Source organism: Gadus morhua, chromosome 3 (assembly GCF_902167405.1).
Source record: "Gadus morhua chromosome 3, gadMor3.0, whole genome shotgun sequence".
NCBI classification, from domain to species: Eukaryota; Metazoa; Chordata; class Actinopteri; order Gadiformes; family Gadidae; genus Gadus; species Gadus morhua.
The window spans coordinates 7,217,897-7,243,329 of record NC_044050.1 but is presented as its reverse complement, the minus strand read 5'-3'; the positions used below and the strand labels follow the sequence as shown (position 1 = coordinate 7,243,329).

The following is a 25,433-nucleotide window of genomic DNA, read 5'->3' as shown; positions in this document are numbered from 1 at the left end:
GGACGCGTCGCTCAGGTCCTGTGTAGACGGCTCAACTGCAGCTTGTTGCAGCGAGGTCGAGAGCGCCAGCATTAGGTGGGAGAGGGAGTTGCCAATCCGCCCCATACGTGCTGCTGCGTCATAGGCCTTCGAAAGCAGGTCGTCTGTGACCCTGCACTGGGGCCGAGGACACCTGGCATCCGGCCGCAAGGCCTGATCGGGGGTTAGAATGAGGGAGGCAATGGCGGGCTCAACGGGTGGCATGCAACCCAAACCATACTGCGCTGGATCCCGCATGGCAGCCAAGGCCCGAGCACTGGAAGAAGGACGGGGGAGAGCCTTGGCGTCCTTCCAGCAGAGGTGTAGCTCCTTTAAATACTCCTCCGAAGGAGGGACAGAGAAAGGGGCTGTGGCAGGGCTGCGCCTGAAAAAGGCGCTAGGCTGGGCCAAGTCTGCCTGAGGAGCATCGAGCCCCAGGCGAGCCAGGGCCGTACGGATGACGGCCCCGATGGGGTTACCCTCTGTGCTGTGCCCAGAGCTCTGAGTAGAGGAGCGGGAGGCCTCCCCAAAAGCGTTTGAGGATTCCTCCCCCGTGACACCCTCACTGAAGAGGTTGGCTGATGCCGCCAGCGACAGGACATCGTCCGTCCCCGGCACATCCCCCAAGGAAGGGTCAGGCCGGATGTCAGCCACCGCGCCACCTGCCCCAGGTTGCAGGGTCAGGAGGAGTTCCTGTATCCTCTCCATATCGGACAAGCGATCCACCATGGATGCTAGCTCGTCCCTAGCCCTTTTCCTGGGGGGGGGGCCTGCTCTACCCCGACGCCAAGAATGGCCGGGCTGAGCAGGAGGAAGTGGCGCCATTGATGGTAGGTCGACAGCTGCCGGATGTTCCACCGCTGCGAGCCTAGCCAGCCTGAGTGCCAAGGGCATGGAGCCGCAGTTCATACAGGCCCTCTCGGTAAGGCCCTCCCTCAAATGCTCGAAGCCGAGGCAAGAGGGGCAGCGATCATGGCCATCGTCAGGCTCAAGGAGGGCCACACAGGCGCCACACACATGAGCCATCAGCAGAACACTGGGAGAGGGAGCACTGCCTTCACCAGAGAGCTACTAATTCAAGAAGAGCCAAGAAAGTGTTACCGGGAGAGGACGCGAGAGCGCAGTCTTCACCAGCAAGTGACTGGAAAAATAATTACACACTCAAATATACAGCAGTGTTCTCGGGAGAGGACGCGAGAGCGCTGTCTTCACCGGTAAGTGACTGAAAAGAAACAAACAAGTGTTACAGGGAGAGGGCGCGAGAGCGCTGCCTTCACCGGTAAGTGACTAAAAAATAAACCCCAACAGTGTTACAGGGAGAGGGCGCGAGAGCGCTGCCTTCACCGGTAAGTGACCGAAAGAAATAAACAACAGTGTTACAGGGAGAGGACGCGAGAACGCTGCCTTCACCGGTAAGTGACTGACTGGAAAAACCTTTTACCAAATAAATTTGGTAACCCAGAACACAGCCGAGCTGTTTCTATAAGGGAGCTATCAGTAGCGAAATTAATCCCAGTAGTGAAAATAACCCCAGCAGTGTTGCCGGGAGAGGACGCGAGAGCGCTGCCTTCACCGGTAAGTGACTGAAACTAAACAAAACCTTGGAAGCTTCTACTTCAGCGCTGTACAGACCAACAGCCCCTGGAGGACGAGTTCACCCGTTGCTCCGACCCTTGGTCGCGAGGCTGCACACAGTCTGGAGCGCGATCCTTTTCAAAAAGCGAATACGCTATCCGCAAGCGGTACTACAACATGCGTCTTTGCGAGAAGATGAAAGGAACAGATCCTCTGTCGACACCGGGCTATATAGCCAATCCGGTGTCACGAGGGTCACATGTGACCTTGTTGGTATAGGTACTCGAACTGCGCATGCGCGAGACGGATAAATCCAGTGCTTAATGCACCGCCTCTGGCGGTCAGTAAGGATGAAATAGAACATCTGTTAATTGTAGTATCTCCATTTATTGTGACGCGCATTTATAATTCATGCATGTTGTACTCGGTCGAAGGGGCGTGGTTTCATGGACTGCTAGCGCCGCCTGCCGCTGTGACCTCGGAACAGCAGGCCCGTTTGTGTGCAGAATCAAAATAGGGCACAGCAGCTAGCTGCTGACTTATCCGTGTGTGTGGTGATACTGTGGACCAGGACACACGTTCTCGAGATTGGTGACATCTGTCATATCCTAAGGTTTTGTAACGTACCACCTTAGTATTGTAGAGCTTAAGACGCAGTATCGGAGAAGGATATCGTTTATGTAGCGAGCGAGGCCGTAGATAGCAAGCGCTCCGTCCCTTCATCTGCAGCTCAGCATACATGTGAATTATAAAAGGATTCACACGGCTGAGGGTCAACGTCAGAGAAGATGCGGAAAGATGTGAGGATATTATTGGTGGGAGAATGTAAGTACATATTTTACAGCATTTAATGCTATTTGTGCTAATGCGGCTACCATTGCATCAGAGCTCAATCGTATTAACAGTGTCCTGATTCGGGACACTGATATTAAAAGGACTCCTGAACCTTGATTAACAGAGTACTGTAGCAGGTATTGTATTTGATACACCTTCTCTTCTTACCTAGTATATAAGAATCCGATCCGAATTGACTTCATTGCCAAGCAAGTTGAACACGTATAAGGAATTTGTCTAAGTGTTAATAAACATAATAAAGAAACCTAATTAGAAAGAAATGTACTTTAGTATGGTTACTCAAGTAGTTCACTATTGACTTTTAACATCCTCATCGCAGCCAGATGTTGATAGCTAAGCAGAGGATTATCGATGCAGCATGTTCTACAAATCAAAGAGAATACTAGTATTCAGTCTACGCCTCTCTTACACACTCACACATCCTCTCTTTTTCTGTGTCTTCCTCTTTTTTCAGCCAAGGTGGGGAAAACCTCTCTCATCATGTCCCTAGTCAGCGAGGAGTTCCCGGAAGTGGTATGGATGAAGATTTGTAATCCTGTAGTCAAAGCTACTGTAAATAAATGACTGTCCTTCAATGTAGAACTGATTATGCAATAGGTAACATATCAGTCCTGATAGGTAGTCTTCCTGAGAGGTATACTTGTATTTTGTGATGTGCTCTTGTTGACTACAAGAGGTTTGATATTGATATAATCCTTGTAGGTTCCCTACCGAGCTGAAGAGATCACCATACCTGCGGATGTGACCCCAGAGAGGGTTCCTACCCACATAGTAGACTACTCAGGTATGGAGGGATGAAGTGTTTCACAGGGTCATTCTGAGTAAGATTTAGCAGAGGAGGTTATGGATGTGGAAGAGCTGGTGGAGTTGTGTGGTGTTGATTGGGTTTGTCGTCTCTCCACAGAGGCAGAACAGACAGACGAGCAGCTGTTCCAGGAGATCTCTAAGGTGGGTTTGTTGCCTAGTGACGTGCCATTCGGGGCGGGTTGGGTTAAATAACCTCATGCATTTTCTCATTGTGCTAGATATTATCCCTGCACTTCTGTGCCTAGTTATTTGCACTACCATCATGATACACATTCTCCAAGAGAACCTTAGCATACCTTTTATCGTCCATATTATCCATTTGGATATATATATTTTTTTATCATCTTGTTTATGTTGTATGTGTCTGGTGTGTGTTTGAGACGGGTTCAAGCTAGTGTGAATTTGAATTTCCCCTGGGGATCAATAAAGTCTATCTATCTATCTATCTATCTATCTATCTCTCTATCTCTCTATCTCTCTATCTCTCTATCTCTCTATCTATCTATCTATCTACTCCTCAACAGGCCAATGTCATATGCATCGTCTACGCTGTGAACAACAAGAAATCAATTGAGAAGGTGAGCTATTCTCTCCTTGTTTTATTTATTTGTTTATACTGCTATTATTGATGGTATCATATTTTTTTATTTGTGCAGGTGACCAGTCACTGGATTCCACTCATAACTGATAATACAGACAAGGACAACAGGTACGTTTTCTTATTTTAGGGTCGCTTAAGTTTGTTGGCTGTGTTTATTTTAGATTTGTACATTTTAATAATGCCTTTCATCAATGTTATTGTTTGTCTGGAAGTGAACCCACAATCATCTGCATGGATATTGTACTCCTTTCATAGTGTAGTTTATTTTGTGTTGTCCCTTCTTAATTGAATTAGTTCATGTGGTATTACCACAGTAATTGTTGAGGAGCCAGTGATTTAATTGTTTCAGATCGAATTAGGGTGAGGGTTGGGTTAGGGGTGACACTATGTCATTTAAAAAAAATGTTTAGGAAGGAGAGAGGTTTGTTGTCCCCATGGTAACGACACACTCCCACTTTATGAGACTTCTTTAGTATTGTAGTTGTGTAACTGTGATACTTCTTTAGTACCATAGTTGTGTGGCAAATGAAATCCGCCACACACCGTAGCGTTATACTAAAGGTGTCTGGGAAGCCCAACCCTCAATCATACATCAAATATATAGCAGCTCAGAGAGAGCTTCCCCATCCACACAAGCTGTGCACCAGTTGGCACTATTAACCTCACCTAGAGGTACTCAGATGTCATGAAGAGAACGCCACCTGCGTTCAAAGCAGAGTGGAATGTTCACAGAGTGTTTTGGGGAGAATGGCAAAAACAAAGGATTTGCCTCTTTTTTTTTTCTCCAAATTACGGACCTATTTCAGTTACGGTGTTAAATGGCATATATTACTATTTCGATGATCATATAAGACCAATGAGTACGTTTCAAACAAAAAAAGTATTTTTTGGGTTCACTGGCTCTAAGGATCATCATATGATCAAATTAAATTTGGTGCTACTGGAACAAACATACTTGTCTTTGGGTCAATTGACAGAACATTGAGTGTTTGTAATTTCAAACTACATCATTTTATCATAATATTAATGATATAAGAAAGCATTAATTTCTTTGTGTGTGTGTGCGTGCAGGGTTCCTCTGATCCTGGTGGGCAATAAGTCGGACCTCGTCGAGCACAGCAGCATGGAGACGATCCTGCCCATCATGAACCAGTACAGTGACATCGAGACCTGCGTGGAGGTACGCTGTCCCCCTCTACATCCTGGAGGTTCTGCTTTAAGGGGCCTACACACCGCCCAGACTCAAACCAACAGCCCCTTTATCTGACCACTCCGTTGCCTGTCGTCTGACCCGTTCGGCAGAAGAGTTGCATTGAATCACCCCGGGAAGACTACTATCAGTCACACAGTAGCATGTACGTTCTGCGCTTGCGCGAGATTCAATAAGTCTCCTTAACATCGGGTGGCGTTAGTCTAGTCAGAGACTCAGATTCTCAGACGCCAACGCTCTCAGACCTTGAGTGTTTAAGCAGACTGGACACCGTCTGAGCGGTTCCAAAAGCTTCCAACACAGCTGAACACACAGAAAAGATTTGTCCCCAAACGTGTCCGACTTTTGGGCCAGTGTGCAGCAGCCTTTAGGCGGTTCCAGTAAACTCATGACCTGGGAGTATTTCAAATAGTTTCTTTCATGGTTATGTACTGTTGCAAGGCTCTTCCAAGACTGACTTCTCCCTGTAACTTGAGGGGCCTTTCCAGGGTAGTGCAATGGAGGTCAAAAGCTTTTAAGAAAAGCATGAGAAGACAATGTTGAGGACATTAGCTGGTCTTGCTGCTCTAAATGTATGGATATTTGTCAAACCAGCAATATCTCAAATCAATAACACTGTTGGAGTAGAGGCTGGAGTAGAGTGGTTGCTTGGCAGCTCAATGTTCTGCTCAACTTCCATTACTTTAATTGCTCATTATCCATTAGTGAGGAATACTGAATACTTTAAGAAAGCATCTAGATGGAGACAATTTCAACTTTTCCATGTGTAATTCATAGCAGTGAGGAGTGTGAATGTGGAGGGGAGAATGGAAAACTGAGCTCACAATTTGTATTTGAGGGGGCGTTTGGTGTTTTTAGTTTTTTAGACACTGACGGCTTTCGAAAACATTGATATTTACAGCGAGAAGCACTCGGAGCCCGCGGCAAAAACAGGAGTGCCTTAGGACAAAGCGCTGGTGGCCGCGTGTGTTCTCACCGCGGCCGCATGCATCTGCATTCCTCTCATTGAGAAAAGACGCTGCTGTTCCGAATAAAATACTTTGTGGTGACGGGCCCAAAGACATTGGAGGCCAAGTCTCTAGTGATGGGGATATCTAAATGACTGGTCCTTGTCCGGGCGGTGGCTGGGTCCGCCTATACCCCTATTCTCTCCTCCTCCTGGTTCTGAGCTGTGATCTGACAGCCTGTGATCTGCCTAATTAGACCCCGGCAGAGCCTTGCTGCTAATCTGTCTGGATTTGACGCACATGCACACACATAAGCTATTGCGCACACTCTGCTGCCTTTTCTGCTGCTTGTTGTAATTCTCCCATCAATTTCACATTTTTTGGTATTGTAATAAGTCAAGAAAGCAGGGCCATGATTTTGGTAGAACGTAAACGTTAAACGTTTTGTTTCTCTACGTACAGGAATGGTCCATATTAAATCTCACTAAAGTGGGTTTGTTAGTGGTACGAAAGCAGGATGTCGGTGTGACATCATCGAACAATACATACACTGTATATTTTAATCATTTGTCTCCACCCTCTTTTCCTACTACTACTTCACCTCCAGTGTTCAGCGAAGAACCTGAAGAACATTTCGGAGCTGTTCTACTACGCGCAGAAGGCTGTCCTCCACCCCACCGGCCCTCTCTACTGCCCGGAGAGAAAAGATGTAGGCATGAAAAGAGAAAAATAAATGTATTCATTCAACTCATCAAAATGATGCTGAATGATGATGGTCTGGCTGTTTTCTAGATGAAGCCCCTGTGTGTTAAAGCCCTGACTCGCATCTTTAAAGTGTCGGACCTGGACAACGACGGTATCCTCAACGACAACCAGCTGAACTTCTTCCAGGTGAGTCGACGGCTCTCAAGAGGAGAGGTTTCTCAGGCCCCGTTTCTCAGCACCAAATGAATAGAGTGTTGGAAATAACGTAGCGCACTGCCTCAGGGGTCTCGTTGAGACCGTGTTTCACATTTGCCCACTATGCTTTGTGTGTGTGTGTTTGTTTCCTCTTGGTTCGCAGAGGACGTGCTTCAACGCTCCACTGGCCCCTCAAGCCCTGGAGGACGTGAAGAACGTGGTGAGGAAGAACGTCAGCGATGGCGTGCGGGACAACGGCCTCACACTGAACGGTACGGGCTGATCAGCTGCCAGCCCTGCACGCCCTCCCCTTTAAAAGATGATCTGTGATTCCGGGGCTTGAGGGGCCATCTGCTTGGCTTGAGCTTTCACTGAGCCAACAAATGTTGTGGAGATGATACTTGAAAGAAATTTGCTGAAGGAATCCATGTGACCATAGTGAGCCAAGAACCAACACAGTGACACCCTTAGCGAAAGGTTGGGGTCCTTAATGCATTCGTTTTTTTGTGCACTTTCAATTTTGAGGTTGTTTCCCTGTTTGATAACTAAAAGTAGTCTTCCTCTCTTTCAGAGGAAGTTGTTATCCCAAAAAAAAACGTTTACGATACAACTGGACACTGTCACGTTATCTAAAGCAACCTATATTCACATTGCTCAGCTCAAATAAACATTGCCCTTTAGCGGCAGCTGCTATTGAGATGAATGATCAATATGTATAGCAGGTCTATGAATGTAGTTATGGATGCAGTTGAGGATCATCAATTGTGTGTGTTTGTGATTTTGAGATTAGTGAGTGAGCGGTCTGAATCTCTACTTTATCACATTGTTGTCACCAGCATTTCATTTTGTTGTCCGAGAGAGGGTTAAGCTTCTTTGAGCTTCTTGTTATTGTATATGCCCTTCCCTTTTATATCCTTCCTAGAGCGCTCAGATTCTCACTTTTGTTTTTTATCTCGGTGTTCGAATTCCAGCTGAAACATTGGGTTCATCACTTGCTCCCTCAATACCATTCACATTGTGGAATCTACATCTTAACCCAATCCATTTGATTAATTCATTAATTACATACACTATTGGATGTATTCAAAAATCCAAAATAACATGTGGCTGGCTGAGATAACCATGTATATTAGACTTTAAGGTGCATGGAATAATGGAATTATACTGACCTTGTATTTAAAATATATATAATAACAGGTGGCTCAACAGTATTCAAGTCCCTTATGGAACTCTATCACTCACCACACCAGGGATGTTCAAGTGTAATATCTGCAGCGTTTAAGTTGCAATACTTTTTGTCACATTGGTTATTTTTATTCATTGTTGTTTAATTTTGGATGCGAAAAACATGATACAACATGATATCGGCATTATATATCTGCCAACCTGCTCTCTAAATATTGGCATAAGCCATTGAAATACACCTTTCCATCGACCACAATTTAACAAACTTTGAAAAAGATTCATGAAATATCGGCTCCAACATGAGGCTGTGCGTATGGGGAGAGTACAACCCTCACCACTTCCACACTATCCTGCCCCTTTGGTCCCTAACAGATGTTTAATCTACGGTGCCAGCGCTGATCACACTCATAACATAATACGGGACCTTTAATGTTTGTTTGTGTAATGAAGAGTTAACGATGTGTGTGCGCATGTTGTCCAGGCTTCCTGTTCCTCCACACCTTGTTCATCCAGCGAGGGCGCCACGAGACCACGTGGACCGTGCTGCGGCGCTTCGGCTACGACGACGACCTTGAGCTGCACCAGGACTACCTCTTTCCCCAGTCAGTCCCCCTCTCGTTCTCCAAACCCCCAGTTTGACCTTCTCCTCCTCTCACCTCAGTCTGAACAACCTGTTTTCTCTCTCTCTCTCTCTCTCTCTCTCTCTCTCTCTCTCTCTCTCTCTCTCTCTCTCTCTCTCTCTCTCTCTCTCTCTCTCTCTCTCTCTCTCTCTCTCTCTCTCTCTCTCTCTCTCTCTCTCTCTCTCTCTCTCTCTGTGTGTGTGTGTAAGCTTCAGGTCTGACTGAATAATTGGGTTAGTGTTTCCTATATGTAAAGTGTCTGGCTGCCATATATTCCCATTCCTGGAAATCTACACCTGTATGGTCACTAGTTAAATCAAAACAATGTGCTATTCAACAATTATAAAAAAAAAGGGGGGAATAGTCATTGCGCCATCTTAGGAGGTTGACGTATAGCATATACTAATAGGAAATATTCAACATGAATCTCAAAGGAGTTCCAAACATTTCTTAGTTAAAATTCAGCATGTCGTTGTGCGCTCCTCTCTCCCTGTGTCCAGGCTGAAGGTCCCTCCGGACGCCACCACCGAGCTCAACCATGACGCCTACCTCTTCCTGCAGGGCGTCTTCGACAAGCACGATAAGGTACGTCAGGGTTAGCTGAAGGACGTCGGGGACACACAGAAGAAGGGAGCGCTCTGCTCCTTCCATTGGCTGCCGAGTAAATCGCCTCAAAATAAACTTGAGGCGATTTACTAGGCGTGAGCAGAGTGGTTGCCAGGGGAACTTGGTGTCGTACAGGTTACCAAGGGAACCTGGAAAGGACACTTATGTGATGTCATAGACCTGTCTTGCTCATGTTCTTGGTTGGAGACTGGGTCATTCACACAGCTTTGCCTTTCTACGTTTTTAACACAGCTTGGCTGATTCTTTGGTGATTTACCAATAAATATATGCCCATGTATGTCCATGATTTGTTGATATTAAGAATTGTAGAGTTTGCTGTTTTTAGTAGTATTTCAGGCGATGGACTAAAGTAGGGGTAAACTGTATAACCTGAACAATTCACATTTCAATTGCAGCAACGGTACACAATAGACTACTTGATTTCAGTCATAGACATTCAAAAGACGATCTAAACTCATACTTTGCTATACCAGTGTAGGCTTTGCAACTCACAATAGAGATGTACCCGTTACGATTTGTCTTGAAATATCAACGTACTACAATCATGCACCATCCCCCTGTCTCCCAGGACCGGGACTGTGCCCTGTCTCCAGAGGAGCTGAAGGACTTGTTTGACGTGTTCCCCTACATGCCGTGGGGGGCCGACGTCAGCAACACGGTTTGCACCAACGACAAGGGCTGGATCACCTACCAGGGGTACCTCTCTCAGTGGACGTAAGGACCCGACCTCGCACATCGTCCACTACCGTCTCGTCATTGGAGATGAATAAGCTATGAACGGAGGATTTTGAATTGGGCCTGGGTGATGGGTTAGGTTTGGGGGCAAACCTCCATTTGAACAACATTTGTTGTTTAATGCTCTATGTACTGTGCAATATGTTTAACCCTTACCTTTTTTTATGCCATTCTTTATTTGTTTATTTTTTTGTAAGATGTCCTCTAACGTTGAGAACATCTTGAAAATTTGAGATGGTCTCAGATGAATAACGAGTATGAAGGTGTAAGATTAGTTAGGTTGGAAGGTTAGTTAGGTTGGCAGGCATGCCTCAATTTTACCACATGCTGTTAAATGTTCTATGTATTGTGCAATATGATATGAGTCCTTCTTTGTCTTGAGTTTTACTATTTGAAGCTGTGTGGAGAAAGAGACAAGTGGTTTCCATTCTTTGGTTCATCCTTCCACCTATCCATTCTTTCCTGTGCTGTTGCCAGGTTGACCACCTACCTGGACGTCCAGCGGTGCCTGGAGTACCTGGGTTACCTTGGTTACTCCATCGTAGCCGAGCAGGAGTCCCAGGCAGCGGGGATAACAGGTGAATTCATCCGTCATCTTATGCAACAGTCGCTCCACATTACATTGATTCACCCGTGTATGTAATGGCTTCCTTATTGATGGTGATTAATGAAGGGAATTTTGGAGACTATTATATTATTGTGCTTATTATTGATTGTTTGATTAGATTATTTTTACTATAACGCCTATCACAAAACATTATCCTTTAAGTGTGATGGCTAACTTTAAGGCCGGTTTCACATTGTAGTTTCTTCTAACGTGTGTGTGTGTGTGTGTGTGTGTGTGTGTGTGTGTGTGTGTGTGTGTGTGTGTGTGTGTGTGTGTGTGTGTGTGTGTGTGTGTGTGTGTGTGTGTGTGTGTGTGTGTGTGTGTCAGTGACCCGGGACAAGAAGATCGACCTGCAGAAGAGGCAGACCCAGCGCAGCGTCTTCCGCTGTAACGTCTTCGGGGACGTCTGCAGCGGCAAGAGCGGCTTCCTCCAAGCCTTCCTGGGACGCAACCTCATGGTGGGTCGGGATCCACGGCAGCGGCTATACCACCTTTACAAGTCTTTCTCTTTTCAAGCACAACCAGTTGTGCTCCTGTTTATTGGATGGATGGATTGATGAAGGTGGTTTCTCCTGTCACAAACATTTTTATTTTATTTCTCATTGTGATGACAGTAATTTGTTACCAAAAGTCAGAAACAAACCATCTACCATCTATCATCATCTAGTCGATGCAACATTCATTTAGCAATCTAAGACTAAGTTTAATTCCGATATGATGGCCTGTTCTGAAGCTTTAATGCTTTGGTTTCCTGATCTCAGTTTAACGCTAACTCTATTGTTTGCTCTCTCAGAGCCAGAAGAACATTCGAGAGGAGCACCGGTCCTTCTACGCTATCAGTACCACCTATGTTTACGGCCAGGAGAAATACCTACTTGTGAGTATTAGATCGATCAACCAACCTAGATATTGTGCCTTTTCCCAAGCTTTCTGAATATTAGATATCTGTATTTCCTCTTCTTCTTCCTTTCCTCGTCCTACCCTTGCTGTGCCCATTTCCCACAATGCACAGCTGCACGAGGTCTTCCCAGACAACGACTACATGTCCGATGCCGACCTAGCATGTGACATTGTCTGTCTGCTCTATGATGTCAGCAACCCCTACTCCTTTGAGTACTGTGCTAAAGTCTTCAAGGTAATCACATGCTCCTCCGTTCTTCACTGATGCTTTCAGTCTTAAATCTGATTGGTTGGGATTGTTGACTTTGTCATTTACCGTCCATCTGTGTACTTAGATTTTTAGAACACTTCAAATTGATCATATAAGGAGATTTCCACAAGTTACAAATTATTTTAGATGGAAAAAGTGTTTTAAAGGATATTTGCTGTGTTATTTGTTTTCGCCACAATCACTGCATTTTATACTAGACCTTGCCAAACATATATTCTGCATGAAGTATACAGGATGGATCAGTAGATTATTTATCCATCATACATCTAGGTGGACAGTCCTACTTGTGATGTCACCAGCTTGTTATAGCTAATCCCACTCGCACCTGGGGGTCCAACAGAGGGCCCTTTAACTCCTGACGGCCCGCACTCTGATCTCCTTCCCCTCAGCAATATTTCATGGACAGCAAGACGCCGTGCATGATGATAGCCGCCAAGTCTGACCTCCCAGAGGTCAAGCAGCAGTACGGATGCACTCCCCTGGAGTTCTGCCGCAAACACAAGATGCCCCCGCCCCAGTCCTTCACCTGCAACACAGCGGCGGCCGCCCCCAGCCGGGACATCTACACCAAGCTCACCACCGTGGCCATGTACCCGTACGTAGCTGCTCCCTAGACCTCTGCGCAGAAACAGGCAGGCTGTGTTTGAAATTAGACGGTTCAGATGGAAACATCAAAATGTATTCGATGTGACTAAATTGTAAATTAGTACAGCGTCCTACCTTATAAGGTACTATTAGTTGAAGTCCATAAATCTGGCGATCTATGAGGCAAGTAGTAAATTAACATGAAATATGGAACAGTCAACCAATACAAACATGTCCTTGGGGGGCCCTTTTGCACTGATTCAAACACCTGATTTCTTTTGGATTTCATAATTGGCCCTTTTTCGTTTTGTCGGTACTACTATGTCATTGAAATATGAGTGTCTGATATCAGTTCCTTGAAAAGGGATTCACTTCATGTAGTACATTGGTCATTTAGTTCAGGTGCTGCTCTGCTTGAATCCCATGGCGCTGTCAGACATGGTCTAGTAAAGGCTGCCAGAGCTCTGATCTGTCAGCACTGTTGAGCCCTCCGAGAGCTCCTCCCTGATCTTCTTACAGTGAAGCAGTCAGCCCTACATAAGCATATGCACACGTACGCATTCAAAGCTGTAGTTGAAACCATGTTCGGCCATAATCCCCGGTCTAGTCGGCTAATCAAAAGCACGCAAACGCACACACACACCAGCGTACCAGTGTATTATTTAGATAACTCAATTTAATACATTACCACAGAAAACATTACAATTGAAATTATATGATGAAATGCAAAAAGCTTTTTTTTAATTTAAATATATATCAGGTTTCAAATTTTTTATTTATTAATTTTAAATTATCAAAAAAAAGTATAAATATTTTTTAATTGCAGAAGTGTCTTATCTAAGCGTCTTAGAGTACCATAATAAGCGCTATATAAATTTCATTTATTATTATTATTATTATTATTATTATTATTATTATCAGAAAACAATCCGACATGCCCCCTGCAGTACCATTGCGTACCTCTAGTGGTACCTGTATCACAGGTTGATAAACACTGGTCTACTGTGTTTGTGTGACTCCCAGACTCCCAGCCAAAAGGTTCTGAGTTTGAACCCCATTGTCCAGTCTACAATCGGGTGTCCCTGAGCCAGAGGATTGACCCCTATCTGCACATTATGACACATGGCTAAAACAGGGTTATTTTGGATAATGGCGTCTGCTAAATAGTACATAGTGCCTTGAGTGAATCAATGAACTCTTGTTGTGACCTTGCCGGTAACTTTGTGGCAGTGCTGGTGCTGAACTTCCAGTGGCTGACCTGTGCTCTTAACCGTTACTTTCTTACTTCTTCCTCTTCATCTTCTGTGGTGTTGTGGTTTTGGTGTCTCCTATAACCACACTGTGTGTGTGTGTGTGTGTTTGTTTCTTCCCCCTCTGCATTCTTTGGTGTGCTCACTATCTGGTGCCCTCCCCAGTCACGCCCGGCTGCGCTGCATGTGCACGTGCAACAGGTGCACCTTCTGCCTGTGCCAGAACCTCCTCAACTCTGAGCTGCTGCAGACGGTCCGGACCAAGCTCTACGCCGCGGTGCTCAGCAGGTCCTCTCCCTCTCTCTCTCTCTCTCTCTCTCTCACTCACTCTCTCGTTCTAGCTGCGTTACCTGTCTTTCGGTGCTCTCTCACCCATCACTTTCCCTCCATATTCATCCTTCATTTTAACTTGTCATTTGATTGTTTAGTCCCTTGTTTTGGTTTATTTTTTAATGAACAAATGAATGTTTGCTCATTTGTTCCTCCCACTTTTTGCCTATGTTTTTAACTTTTTATGATGGATTTGTGCAACAGGTTTCCGTCGATGGCCGTCGATTCAAAATTGTTCTTTGCTCTCCACTTTTGTTTATGTCACTGTGCCTTGACAGCATCATCTTCATTGTCATCTTCATCATGTGTCCCTCATCTACTTGTCATGTTGAACTATCCAGATGGTTTGTTTCATACGGTGTCTTTCTCTCTGTATGACATTTACTTCCCCACCCAATCGTTTCACATCAATTTTCATTCTATAGATTTTTGTGCTGCTCTAATCACTTGCCTCCTTCATCTCCATGTCACGTTCCTATACCCGCCCACCTCTATCTCGACATCGGTTCCTCAATCTTTGTCTCTGTCCATGTGTTCTCCTCTCTCCATCCTGCAGGCACGTGAGCCAGGCGGACCTGAAGAGCTCCACCTTCTGGCTGCGGGCAAGTGTTGGCGCAGCCATGTTTGCCGTGCTGGGTATCGCCATGTACAGAGTCCTGCTGAAACCACGGTGACTCCACGCCAATTATTGGCCAGCGCGCAACTTAAAAAGAGGACAAGAATTTATCGCAGAATTTGACTTTGACTTTTGGGCAAAATCCACTAAATGTTTCGTTTTCGCCTGCCCTTATCGTGTGTTAAGTTTTCCTGCTCCTTTTTGGGAGGAAGATGATTTAAAATGGTTTAATTTTGCATCATGCTCGCTCAAGCTGGTTTGATAATGTGGCTTTCTCGGTCACCAAAGTATTATTTTTTGCTCAAGGTATAGATCTATTTATATTTCTATGGAAAACGTGAGGATATCTTGAGCCGAAGTGGGTTGGCTGCAAGTGAGTGTTGGCTACAGGTTTATGTTTTGAAACTGTATGCAGCAGCATTAGCAACTTCAGTCAAATAGTTTTTTCTGGAGAGAAAATATGTAAATAATGATATAAAATATGTGTTATAGAATATGTGCTAGAAAATAATCTCGGATGAAAGGGAGAACGGCAGGATGTATGAGACTCGGAGTGTATATGAAAAGCATCCTGACTGAAGCTTGAAGTCCCCTAGATGAGCGAGTTCTAAGGTTGCACTGGTCTCTGGGAACTGGCTGTCATCGCGAGGGCCTAATTTATCAAACGCTGCGCTCCTCTGCCCTCAAATGTTAGGCCACAGCAAGCTGCGTGTTCAGCAGCAAATATTCCAATTTAGAAAGTTCTGATTTAACATATTCAGAAGCTCTAATCCACAAGCACAGATAATAATGCATTTTCCATGATAAGACCAGCTTCGACTATTCTGTTAGCTGTTTGGTGTTGGCAATGTTGTTGGGGATTTGGAGCAGAGGCAGTATTTGATATAGGCTAATTCATTTAGAAAGTTGTAAACTCATATTTAATAATTGAGCCAGAATGGTGGTCCAATCACGTAAGGATTTGTATTCCTCTTTGCAAATAGAATGGATAGTTATTTTGTTTACATAATGCATCGTGTATAACTGAGCCTCCCGTTTTATACTTAGATTTCCTCTTACTCCCTCCTTGTTGAATTGTATTGAATAAGAAAGATGCCATTGTGTATTTAATATAATGGCATCACCTTAGGCTGCTGCTTCAATCCTTTTGTGTGTGTGTGTGTGTGTGTGTGTGTGTGTGTGTGTGTGTGTGTGTGTGTGTGTGTGTGTGTGTGTGTGTGTGTGTGTGTGTGTGTGTGTGTGTGTGTGTGTGTGTGTGTGTGTGTGTGTGTCTTTATTTCTGTCCTAAACTACTTCCCAGTATTGTTTCTTTGCTATTAATCGGTTACCATGTAGAAAATGATCTCTTAAAAATATGCTGTTGGCTTCTTTAGGAATATTGAAGTTCTACATTGTGGACGTTTTACATAAAGTATTCACAATGCATCCCGATATTCTACTGTGTTGTCATTTTAAGGGTCAGTTTGTCTTATTCAACCATTCCTGCTTTGTGATTACTGAAATATTTTTTATATTTACATATAGACCATGTATAAGGTTATAGTAACATAATATTTATCTTCTTTGTATTTTAACTAAAAGTGAACTGTATAGGTCTTTAGCAGAGTGGTGTAATAGTAAAGACAAACAACTAACCTTATGTAATTACCTGAAATAGCCATTTAAGGCCTATATCAGTAAATGCTGTGCAAGAGTTGAACACGGTTTAACCTTTCAGTAATCCCAATATAACCACAAGAGGGCGCCACACACACACACAATTATGAAAGATTTGCTGAGAATCGGGAAAGGAGCGGTAGGGAGACAGCTCATCAGTTACCTTCGCATCGCAATTACTATTTATTTTCTACAGTATTTTATACGGTCATTTAGTTTATTTCGACAATATTTCATGAATGGATTAAACGTTCCAAAACTTGAGTCATGGTATCTTTCTAATGATACAATTCAGCTTCAATAAGGTGTAAGGTGTGACACATCAACGCATTTTCAGACATGGTGACAATGTGAGCCAGTATGTATCGTTGTGTAATGCAAATCAATGCAGAAATGGTGTCGAGGTTATTCTATCCTTTAATTAGGAAATTAAACTACTTCACCAGATGGAGGGGTGTTGGTGTGGGTATAAACGATGACTTCAGCAAACCAATAATAATGGCCATGAAACGCAGGTTTCATGGCCATTATTAGTTAACACTTTTTTTCGTGTTTCTCTTTTGACATTAATTTACCCTTTGGCAAACTTCTCCAACACTCATGCTTTACCTCCCCGAACAGCCCTAGATGCTATTTCTGTGTCCCACTCTATAGTTTACTTAGGATTAGTGTACAATCAGTTTCTGTCCCTCGTTCTTCCTTCCGCTTTTCTCAACTTCTTCCCTCTTTTCCCAACCTCATCCTCAGTCATTTATCTCATGCACATAACATTTTGGTTTGGCAGCTTTCATTGACATGAAGACTGGTGGCTCCACAAGTTTAACAGGTTTAAAGTAAGCGTAATTATTTTTCTTCTCTAGTCTTTCTAATGTGTACACTGTACTGAAACAAGCTTCACACTATTACGTATTTCTTCATGGAAGGAGGGGTCGAATCCAAAGGAATAGCTTTAAAGAGACTTTATTTGTATAAAGTATTTTCGGTATGGTAAACTGATGCTCTGAAGTAAAGAGAGATTGAAGATGTGTTCTAAGCACGTGCGAGAGTGTTCTCCTAGCTGATCCTAACCACAAACCCACGTATGGTAATCGCTGCCGGGAGAGCTCTAAAGTTTTTGTGGCCAGGTGGTCTTCTTTATGGACTCAGCGAGGACCGGAAGACTTGGAGAGGAACCGGTGTGACGTAATCCTCGGTTTTCCTCGCCTGGTCTGTGATGCTGCCCTCTGTGGCTAAAGTATCTATTGCAGCCTTCAGTAATGTCCTGCTTTCCCTTGTGGCTATGTGTAGTATTTACGGCTTATATATTTGGTCCTACCCCCTATTGGTTAAGTGAGGGAAATACAGCTTGTGTTCCTAAAATACGTAACAGTCCCTCCTTGGTCATCTTAGATGACCATACAATAATATTTTAGATCATAAACACCATTTACCACACCGAAAACATAGTCAAAGTAGAATCTATCATCAACACCATCAACCGTCGCGGAAAGACCTCTTGAAGAGAGGGGAAAAACCACTACGCGTCCCCATAATACTGAGACGGCATTCACGTTGTGGGTCTTGTTGAAAATACAGGTCATTATTTAACAATACAACAATGAACATGAATCTTGTTATCATACAATCACATGGCCAAACAGCACACAAACAAAACTATCCATAGAAATCCTGAGCTAATACTTTTTGGTTATGTGCAACAAGGTCATAAAATATTCAACAGGTGCAAAAGTAACGTAAAAATTGGTGGTCATAACACAATTTTAAAATTTCAAAATGATTGATAAACTAACATGGATTTGGGGGGTTCAGGTGATCTTCGTGTTTTGGTGCGCCGGTTCATGTGGGTGGTTTGGGCATGGATTTGGGGAGTTCAAGTGATCTTCGTGTATTGGTGTGCAGGTTCCTGTGGGTGGTTTTGGGCGATGTTATTATTGTAGTCATTGTTTTTACTGTCGCCGTCGGGTTTGTAATTCATGAACCCAAGACTCGTCCCTCCTTGTCAAGGGCTCATCTCAGAGAGGTTACTCCTACACCATGGGAGCCTCCTCACAGGTTCTCCGTCGTCGTGTCAGCAACAGGTGGCCTGTAAACAACCGTCTCAAAGATCAACAGTACCATTATCAATGCAGCGATTCAGAAATAACGGGTTGCATTTGCAACACTATACAATAACAAACAGCCTGTATGGTTGTTCGAAATGTGTTATTCAAGTAAATCCGGGATATTGATTATCTTATATACAGGCACTTCTACTAGAATAGTATAGGTGTTAACTATTCTACATATTACAGCTGGATATGGTCGGGCCTCTCAGGTGATGTATCATTCACTTTCATCGGATCATATCTGATCCCCATGTAAGCCTGAATGGCACTTGGCGCTTCTGTAGCGCCTACTGCTGTGGGGATCAGCAGATGCAGTAGCCCTCGTGCACAGGGAATACAACGGCAGCCGGTGACAATTAACACGGTCTCTGCATTTATTCCCGCAACGGGCACTTACTGGATCATGCTTTTCCACCTCCCAAACATATTCTCCATCCAACCTGTGAAATGGTCATTAATGCCGGAGTTCTCTGCCAATTCTAACCTGAGGGATTGTAATTATGCCAGCAACCCATCCAGAGCTGTGTTATTAGGGATAAAGTTGGCCTACAACACGTTGTGCCTATCGCATTTATCCCTCCTTGCTCTGTCAATAACATTTCCATATATATACATATTCCTTTTAACTTTATGTGTTAAACTGAACGAAGTGTTGCTGATTATGATACATGTAATTTATCTAAACAATATATATATATATACATAATTTTTATATGGTGGACAATTAAAACAGAACCAATTCAACTCCTGCCGTTATTTGATCTCCTCATGTGACTGCTCCTTGCTCGGCGGAGGCAGTTTATCGGCTCCGGGTGTGTCTGCATCTGGTTCTGGAACTTTTGTTTCTATTGTAGAAGTACAAACTCATGTACAGCACTTAGTTGTTCAAAAACATTTCCTATAATTCTATTTTTAATTGTTCTAATGGAAGTCCATTATGGGACCCTAGAAATGTAAGTGTAAGCATGAATTTAACTGTAAACATTACGTGCAAAGTTAGCTGTGTCAGAGTGATACACTGTACTCACCTTGCTTCTGGAAACATAGGACCTGAAAATTGTATGCGTTTCAAACATGTTTGTATTATAATTGATCTATTTAGTGCTTGTGCGGATTTTAAAAATTTGTTTTGAGTGTCCCATTCCTTATTCTGAGCTGATTTCAACCTTCAACCTTGATTTAATATTCACACTACATCCCTCCTTGCGCATTGCTTCAGCCATGCGCATTAGAATTAACCAATCCTAACAACGGTGTAGTGCAACCAAGTTGAAGTTCCTTTCCTTAATCATCTGTACCAAAACCAATCCATTATGAAGATATATGAAGACCAGTACATACAAAACCAAAGGTCGATAGTTGTGGGTCTATGCAGCCGTCTTGAGACCACGCTGTAGTTAAATGCAGTAAACCGTAAATGTTTCATGAGTCAGATGCGCCCTAACTTATCAGAGTAAAAATAAATATCAGACTATGAGAAGCTGACGTTGTATCAAAGCGTTACAGCAGTAGCAGTGGCATTTGAAAGGTTAACCTACTACTTCTGAATCTAAATTGAGCCTATATTGTCCCTGGCGAGCAGATGTATTGCTAACCCATTTCTTATCTTATAAACCCAAAATGATGAAAAAAGGGAAATTACAATGTTAAAATTTGTATGTTCAACATCACTTCTTTGTAACCGTATCTGGTTCCAACAGTTACCTTCATTATACTACCCGATTGTCCTACACTATCTATGTATATTGGATGACCTAATCTTCATTTATTCTACGTATTGTTCGCATTTGATGTTGTCCACACTTGATTCACTCCTATGTACAATTATCTAGTTTTTTGTTGGTCAACATCAAATCGATACATTAATTCAACCTTTTAATCCTGGCCCACTTGAATTCTCCCCGAAGGAGCCTGTTATTGTGAATTCTCCCGGAGCCTCCCATTGACCTCCACCGTCACCACCCCAGAACCCGCAGGAACGATTAGTCGATTAACGCGTGGCCCGGAGGCTCCCAAGGAGCGCCACAATCCAACGTCTGACACCAAGTCTATGGGGGAATCTTGAGCCAGGGCAATTAAAAGTTTCTAAACTAGGTAGAATAAGAGTCATCCGAATTATGCACATCTGGGCATTAAATATATGGTGATATTCTAAAACAAAACAAAACTGAACCTAAAAGAAAAATTCAGAAGTTATTGGGTGAAGCAAATGTTATTACAAGTTAATTATAATGAATCGTTTTCTAATTGTCTTAGTTTTATATGTGACATGTTTTCAATATCCCCTCGTGTATGTAACAGTCGAGTAACCTCCATTATTTTGGTGGCTCTGACACACACAAGAGGACATTCGCACATGGTATATGAATCCACCATTTGTTTTCATTCTATATTTTTACTTATTTTTATTTTCATTTTATTTTTATCTCAATATACACATTCGTAAGAAAAGCACGAACGAAGATGCATCATAACATGCATCAACAGACCTAAAAATAAGTATATTATTCAACAATTTGAGACCTCAGATGGGATTTCTTCCTGCGGAGCCCTTTATTTTCTAAAGGGTCCGCAGAGAGGTCTGCTGAGTGGCCAGGAGTTCTTACACATTCAGAAGTGTTGGAGGACAGCTGCCTCACAACAAACCAAAAGCCTTTGTTAACCATATGGTCATCTAAGTCATCATTCCTTAAGATGTCATAAATATGGGGTTGGCCGTTCCTTATCACTTGCGTCTCTGCGCTTCTCTGGGGATCAAGGATAACGGGCCCAAACCAACACAGGACAACAAAGGAACAGAGTGAGAACTGATTTCCACTAACCTCAAAGAATTTTGAACGACCCTGTAGAATAACAGGGTGACAAGACCACATGGGAAAATACAAACATACAAAACTTAAATTTGAACATTATCAAAAATATCTTAATATTAAAAATCTGCATTTCAATATTAGGCATCATACTTCTGTTGTTACCGTAACGTTTTTTATAGTTTGTAATGAAATATATATTTTAATCGTTCTTATTTTGGTATTTTTGGACCTCGTCAGGTTTGTTGAACTATGCATTTCTACCGCTTGTCCTCAGGATCCTCTATTGGGGGGGACTCTTCTGCTCTCCTATGAGGCAGGTTATCCCAAAACTCTTCTAATAAGAATTCCCAGGCCTGGTTAATCCCCGGACTTCTGTGGACGAGCGGTATGCATGCTATGGACAACTTTAAAGGCTAACCGTTCATGATGCGGAGTTTAGATAATTATTCCTATCTTAAGATCACCGTGTAACTGTCGTATAGGGATCTGGTTTGATGCAAGACCCCTGGGTTGGTGTCCTTTTGTAGGACTTCTTTCGGTTCTGGAATCCGGCATTCCTAATTGTTGAATACAAGATATTGCATGCATATTGGTGGTATGATATTATATCTATTGCAATCGCTCCAATGGAAGCAATAGTTGACCCTTGAACACCTCACGCAGTGTTATTCAGTCTATTCGTCTGTAGTAGCTGATTATTGTAGAATTTAACCCATGTACCTTTAATATTCGCAAAAAACGTATTGTAATTGTGTCTACCGCAGTTGAGCTAACTCCCTCCTTGGGCGCCGTTTAAAACCATGTGTACCATTTATTAATTAGACATATTATTCTAGCAGTTGAACCCCGTGTCTATTTGAACCAGCCTGGTTCTCTACCTGTCTTGCTACACAAAACGCATGTTGAATAGACAGAAGCGCTCAGCAACCTGAAAAAAAAAATTAATAATTACTGTCCGTGTTTGGCATTCGTTCTTATACTGCCATTTCCTGGAGAGAGAAAGAATTAAGATCAATGCAGAGAAGTAAAAAGATGAGTGTTTGGCAACTATAATGCTTGTGTTGCCACCTTGTGTTGCTTGTGTTGCCACCTCCTAAAGAGAAAAGAGAATTAATATTTTATGCACAGAAGTAAAATGATGATCGTGGGCAACTGATCGTTGTGTTGCCACTCCCTGATTAGAAAAGAGAATATTTGTAGTAATGTTAACGATTAAAAATGATGAATGTCCATCCATTACTGCTCGGGTTGCCACGGCCTGACGAGAAAAGAGAACAAATTTAGTACGAATGCAAGAGATCGGCTACTTGGAAAGCTGGGGGTCGTCTAGTTGGGACTCATAATAGTTATATATTTGTGGTACATTTGGAGATGTTGAGATGTAATTGGGAATAATCTCGTGTTAACGAGTAGGGGGCACTACCAAGAACTACAAATATGGCTGCGGTGCATACTACATACGTATCAGCCGACTACAGAAACTTCTTTGAGTTCTATCTGTCCGGCTGAAAATTGTGGTACCTTATAACATAAGGCTACCACTTAACCGCAATTTGTGTTCTCAATACACTATGGCTCTGCGCTGTGTGTACATTTATATGTACACAAGTTATTGTTGTTAAAAATAGCGACAGAGAGAGAGATGTGTCGTGGGAGAGGCTGGGGGGTGGTCTTTATGATGAGGGTTTAGAGGGAGGAAGATTGGTGGTGTGGGGTGGGGTTCATTAAGACAGTGGAGGAGGAGACGCGGAGAAAGACGGGGTTGGAGTGAGAGAGAGATGGAAGGCCAGTGAGGGGACAGGGTGTTAGACTGGGCCTGGAGGGGGGGTGGTGGGGACTTTTACGAGTGTAAAGGGTTAGGAGGGACTCGTAGATTAATAATTCATCGTTTTTAATAACAAAATATCAACAGACTTGAATGTAAAAGTAATCATGCAGTCTTGGATGTTATTAGCGGATCATCAGATAGGTGGTATTTACTCTGACCGTCCGCAATGGAGCTATTGCTTAGGAACACAGACCGTGCCGGCCTCAGGAAAGTTCAGAAGAATGGGAGAAGTTAAAGATAATAATGATTGGAACTCTCGTTAATGTTCTTTTGTGGCTCAATCTTCACAGAGACCGATAGTGGAGGACCTTACCTCGCACCCATAACCATGAACAATCGTTAACGACAAGTACTCAAAACGACGCCAGTGGGGCATTTAAGACAAAGCTATTCTGTGGGGAAGGGGGGGGGGGGGGGGGGGGGGGGGGGTCTTTATGAGGGGGGGTGGGAGACAGGGAAAAAAGGGTGGGGAGGGAATTTACGAGAGGGGGTTTAGGCGGGAGGAAGAGACGGGGAGATCTACGAAGGGGGATCGAAGGGAGGGTACAGGGGGGGGTTGATTCACTACCAAGAACTACAAATATGGCTGCTGGTGCAAACTACATGCGTATCAGCTGACTACAGAAACTTCTCAGAGTTCTATCTGTCCGGCTGAAAACTGTGGTACCTTATGGCATAAGGCTACCATTTAACCGCAATTTGTGTTCTTAATACACTCTGTTTCTGCGCTATGTGTACATTTATATGTACACAGATAGCCCTATGAGATCCTTGGATGATAAGGGGAACTACAAATAGAAGTCAATGTTGTTAAAAATAGCGACAGAGAGAGAGAGAGATAGAGAGAGGTGATGTGGGAAGGGTGGGGGTTCATTCTATTCTCTGGGGAAGGGGGGGGGGTCTTTATGAGGGGGGGTGGGAGACAGGGACTAAAGGATGGGGAAGTAATTTAAGGGGTGAGGGAGGGCCTACTTTTAGACAGGCAAGCAGACAGAGAGAAAGAGCGAAGAATTGGGAGTTACAAGATTGTACAACGTTAATTACTTTTCAATATTCCATATTGAAACTGTGGAACAACCTTCCTGGTTGCCCAAAAGCAATCCGTTTGACAAACAAAGTGGATTTACGGATTTATCACATGTATACATAAATATTGTTCTCCCATAGATGTTGAATTCTATTAGCTACAAAATTATAGCCAAAATATTATGCGTCAGAAACTATTGCTTCACTGATGGATTTCAACTTATTGCTATTCATTTATTGATTCGTAGAGGATGAGGATGAGGGCACTTAATGAACGTGCGGAAACTCTAGTTATGAACTAGATATTGATATTTAAATCAAAATCAAACTAAATACCTCAAATATTGGAATGAAATATACAATCCAATACTTCCAGCTATTGACTAGTGAAATGTGACTATTATAATTGCACCATTGGCTGAATAAGTAGCTGCCGAAACACTGTTATCATTTGAAACAGATGGATCTTTAAGGGAATATATTTATGGAGAGAGAACATATTTCGACAGACAGACAGACAGACAGACAGACGGACAGACAGACAGACCACACCGGGGGTCCCTTTGTGCAGGCTACTATTGCCTTATCAAAACACCCAGGTCAAAAATGACACTTGTTGCCTTCAATAAGTGTGTGCTTGGAGAGAGAGAGAGAGAGAACATATCTCTAGAGAGAGAGAGAGAGATAGAGCGAGAGGGAGGGAGAGAGATCTGCTTTTGTCCCAGGTCAGAGATCATGCAGTCTTAACAAAAGACTTACCATTGCAGACCCTACCTATTTGCAGAAGAGAGAGAGAAAAAGTGATTGAGTATCAAAGTGAGTGAGTGAGTGAGAGAGAGAGAGAAAGAGGGAGCTAGGGTGAGGGGGAGAGAGAGCGAGAGAGATCTGCTTTTGCTTAGGTCAGAGGTCACGAGTCTTAACAAAAGACTGACCATTTATCCCCTATCGACTTGCAGGAGAGAGAGATGAGTGAGTGAGTGAGTGAGTGAGATGGAGAGAGAGAGAGAGAGAGAGAGAGAGAGAGAGATCTGTTTTTGCTTAGGTCAGAGGTTATGCAATTTTAACAAAAGACTGACCATTCATCCCCTACTGACTTGCAGGAGAGAGAGTGAGTGAGTATCAAAGTGAGTGAGTGAGTGAGTGAGTGAGTGAGTGAGTGAGTGAGAGAGAGAAAGAGGGAGCTAGGGTGAGGGGGAGAGAGAGCGAGAGAGAACTGCTATTGCCCAGGTCAGAGGTCATGCAGTTTTAACAAAAGACTGACCATTCAGACCCTACTGACTTGCAGGAGAGAGAGATGAGTGAGTGAGTGAGTGAGTGACTGAGTGACTGAGTGAGTGAGAGGGGGAGAGAGAGAGAGAGAGGGGGG

General features: G+C 43.4%; 1 protein-coding gene across 4 annotated transcripts; it reads left to right on the top strand.

The window, feature by feature from the left end:
- The first annotated feature begins 1,992 nt into the window (after positions 1–1,992).
- On the top strand, positions 1,993–16,070 carry rhot1b (ras homolog family member T1). 4 transcript variants are annotated; one of them, XM_030352116.1, is made up of 20 exons: positions 2,000–2,418; positions 2,903–2,961; positions 3,151–3,232; positions 3,353–3,396; positions 3,780–3,833; positions 3,912–3,964; positions 4,928–5,036; positions 6,621–6,722; positions 6,806–6,904; positions 7,077–7,185; positions 8,580–8,700; positions 9,219–9,303; positions 9,914–10,059; positions 10,558–10,658; positions 11,015–11,145; positions 11,481–11,564; positions 11,700–11,822; positions 12,248–12,453; positions 13,859–14,082; positions 14,543–16,070. In XM_030352116.1, exons 1-20 carry the CDS (start codon positions 2,382–2,384, stop codon positions 14,695–14,697), a joined length of 2,124 nt encoding a protein of 707 aa, XP_030207976.1. In that variant the 5' UTR covers positions 2,000–2,381; the 3' UTR covers positions 14,698–16,070. The 4 variants fall into 4 exon arrangements, with proteins under 4 accessions (XP_030207975.1, XP_030207976.1, XP_030207973.1 ...); XM_030352113.1 differs by having other exon boundaries at positions 2,013–2,418; positions 13,859–13,981; positions 14,580–16,070; XM_030352115.1 differs by lacking the exon at positions 11,700–11,822 and having other exon boundaries at positions 1,993–2,418; positions 13,859–13,981; positions 14,580–16,070.
- Positions 16,071–25,433: the final 9,363 nt, after the last annotated feature.